The sequence below is a fragment of the Sinocyclocheilus anshuiensis genome, unplaced genomic scaffold (genome assembly GCF_001515605.1).
Source record: "Sinocyclocheilus anshuiensis isolate Anshui unplaced genomic scaffold, SAMN03320099.WGS_v1.1 scaffold354, whole genome shotgun sequence".
In the NCBI taxonomy this organism is placed as follows: Eukaryota; Metazoa; Chordata; class Actinopteri; order Cypriniformes; family Cyprinidae; genus Sinocyclocheilus; species Sinocyclocheilus anshuiensis.
Genome location: NW_015544195.1, coordinates 2,465,973 through 2,469,404, shown reverse-complemented (window position 1 = coordinate 2,469,404; position 3,432 = coordinate 2,465,973). Strand labels below are relative to the sequence as shown.

The window sequence follows — 3,432 nt, the reverse complement described above, 5'->3', positions numbered from 1 at the left end:
GAGATTTATAATCAATATCCTACTGCTAACTGATAGTGCTCTATTTCTGCAGGGAGCTTGCACATATGCGCACGGACTGCAGTTCTGTGACCCAAAAAAAGTGGCAATGCTTCTTTAAATTTCCCTGTGCTGGCCAAAATGTTTTAAATTCAGGAAATTTAGATAAAGTCAACATGAAGCAGAAATATATGTGATATATATAAAAACTTTAATATATATATATATATATATATATTTTTTTTTTTTATAAGAAAGGAAACACACCCCTTCCAAAAAAGATCCTGTAGGATAAAATGTAGTACAAACCATTTCAGTTATATAAACATTTATAAAGTCTTTTTTCAAAAACATTAATTGAAAGAATAAATGATGGCCACAGATAAATCATTTATATTAAAAACATTTTGGCCTATATCTTGATGTGTGCAGATCTTCATTTCTTGACCTGTTTATGGAATAAATGCACCTGAAGGCATTTATTGTTTTTTTTCTGTATGTGTTTTGGCGGTATGCTTTTTCTTAATCATAATAAACCTTATATCCTTGCCATCTTTGCTGATGAGGCAGTATATGCATAATCAAATGCAGTTACTGTTTCCTCAAGACAAATGCACTTTTTTAGTAATTTGGAATAGCAAAGAAAATTGAGCTCACTGCAGGTCTTAAGCAGAAAAACAAACAAAACTCAATGTAATTGTTTATTCCAACATATTTTTGCCCAGAATTTTTAGAATTCTGCACTAGTACAAAAATACACAAACAGGATGCTAATTATATCATCCCATATTTTGTCCTTATTAAAGAAAATTAAAAGGGATATCCTTAGTGCAATCTTTTGTGCAAGACCTTCATCCCAGAGAGAATGAGAGAGAGATTTCTGTTGCTCTGTCATTCATCATGTGGCTTGTGTAATAGAATTTCATATGCTATTGTGTGTATCTACTGATGGAAGTGCTCTGTCACAAATGCTTTCTGAAATGCTGTACCGTTCTCCATCTGCACGATAACCATTATTAGTAATCGAGAATGTTATATGGTTAGACACCGTTTTACACATATATGCTGAAAAAGCGTCAAAGCACATTTGTCATAGTTAAGAGAAAGAACAGCGTTTTTTTTTTTTACATAAAAACATTAAGCATTCAGGTAAATGAATTCATGAACTCAAAACACTTGTTAAGGAGGATATGGAAATATATCAGGAGTCCCGTCCACTCTTGTCACTTTCATCAGAAGACGGATTCTGGTGCTGGTCGGAGTCGGAGTCAAACATGTGACTGCGCTGTAAAAGCTGTGGCGGACAGCACTGTCTGGAGGTGAAGGGAGGGGGCAGCGAGCAGGACAAATGATCCTCTACACGAGGGATCCTGGCAGGACTCTGGCCGGAAGTGCTGCGTAGGGCTGGAGCCACGGTGGCTGGACTCCCTAACACCACCTCTCTCAAGCGCTGACTCTCTCTGGTCGCTGCCTCCCAAACCACCTCCAATTCACCTTCTACCTCTCTGAGAAACACAAAGATAGAGAGAGAGGGGCTTGTTTTAATGCAGTATGGGTAGGCTTTCCTGATTCAAATATGAGCTCTCATATCATCGCACTCTATAAAAAGGGAGAATGCCTGTTTCACACACACAAGCATTCAGAACACACATGAGCACACACATTTCTGTGACCTTCAGTCATTTTGTACCCTCCAGTCAATACCGGTGGATTCGCACACTAGGCTTTTGAGGGCTCAGCGGTGCAATAATAACAGGTATTAACTGGAAATATGCTAAGGCACAAACTTGAACAGAGTGAGAGAGAACGATAGAGATGAGATGACCGAGTGGATGTCGTAATCATAGATCAATTAGCCGGACCATCTGTTGATGCACATCCTTGCTTCCACATACACACACACACGGTGTATGACAACTGTCTATCTCTCTTTATCTCCCACTGTGTGGAAAGTGGCGAGTCATCTCTGCAAGTGTCCTTTACACTGCAGGTTTCGGGTCTGTGTTATCACAGGGATAGACCCAAAAATGAAAATACTGTCATCATTTACTCACCCTCAAGTCGTTCCGAATCTGTATGAGTTTCTTTCTTCTGTATTTTTTCCATAGTATGGTAGTAAATGGCTTCCGTCAACGGTTTAGTTACCAACATTCTTCAAAATATCTTCTTTTGTGCTCAACAGAAGAAAGATAAAGGTTTGGAACAACTTGATGACGACAGAATTTTCATTTTTGGGTGAACTACCTCTTTAAGATATGTTTTTAATCTGCCATCTTGTCCTCTGCCTGCATCAATAAACGTCATCTCTGAGAGACTCAAGCAGTGTCAAACAGACTAAGTCAAACTCATCTCCCATGGTTTAGACACCACGCACCTCAGAAACATATCTATATTTATGTGTATATATTTGATCTGAAACCATCAAATAACTGTTTTGTTAAAATTGCAGAAATTACTTGTGGTACTGTACTTTCTTTAATGTATTTTTAATTAATATTAATTTAAGAATGCGTTGACAATGACAAGTTTTTGCAACGTGGCTTACTTATTGTTTCCCAAGAAAAGTGTGTTTGACATTACAGCTTTATTAAATGTTTTTGTCATTTTGAAAAAATAAATAAATAAGAATGAATAAATAAAAATGCAATAAATATTTTAACAATTTAAAAAGTTTTTTTTTTTTTTTTTACTTTCTATTTATCGAAGAATCACAGTTTCCAAACAAAAAGTATTAAGCAGCACAAATGCTTTTACCATGAATAATAATAAGAAATGTTTCTTGAGCACTAAATCAGCATATCAGAATTATTTCTGAATAATCGTGAGACACTGAAGACTCAGGGCGTAGATTACGCGGGGGACGCGGGGGACGTGTCCCCCTCACTTTTAATATCACGTAAATTCGTCCCCCGCACTTTTTCGGGCAAGTGTGTTCGCATAGAGGTTTTCAAGAGCCGGTGTGAATAAATATATATTTAAATTCAAAGAGACAGTTTAGTCTGTGCATGATCTGATGTTTTATTCGGACCCAGAATAAGGCGAGATGCACATCGCGGAGCGCTAAACACTCATGCAGTGTATGTTTCATTCATACTCGAAGCCGGAGGGCGCTCTCGCGCAGAAAGTCGTACGAGGAAATGGACAGAAGCGTCCAGCTATCGCTGTATGAACAGTTGTTTTCACAGAAAAACAGAAACGTTTGGAAACATGAAGATATTAACCATACGATTGCGACAATACACAATATATGGTTTATTTGTGTTTGTCAAGTCATCTCCAGGTAATAAATACAGTATATGAACAATGCAGTGCTAACTGACATAGCATTTATTACAGTATAGAAACTATTCTGCCTTATTATGTGATAAAAAAGTTTGTAGTATATAAACAAATAATTATTATTGGTTATTGTCCAGCAGTTATCTGATTTCTAAG

General features: G+C 37.0%; 1 protein-coding gene across 1 annotated transcript in view; it reads right to left on the bottom strand.

Annotated features, from left to right (window-relative positions):
- Positions 1–1,197: 1,197 nt before the first annotated feature.
- LOC107696669 (centrosomal protein of 89 kDa-like) overlaps positions 1,198–3,432 on the bottom strand; it is an 80,662-nt gene continuing 78,427 nt past the window's right edge. The window contains exon 19 of the mRNA XM_016497130.1: positions 1,198–1,502. Coding sequence (XP_016352616.1) covers positions 1,199–1,502 — 304 coding nt within the window. The 3' untranslated portion in view covers position 1,198. The remainder of the gene's footprint in view (positions 1,503–3,432) is intronic.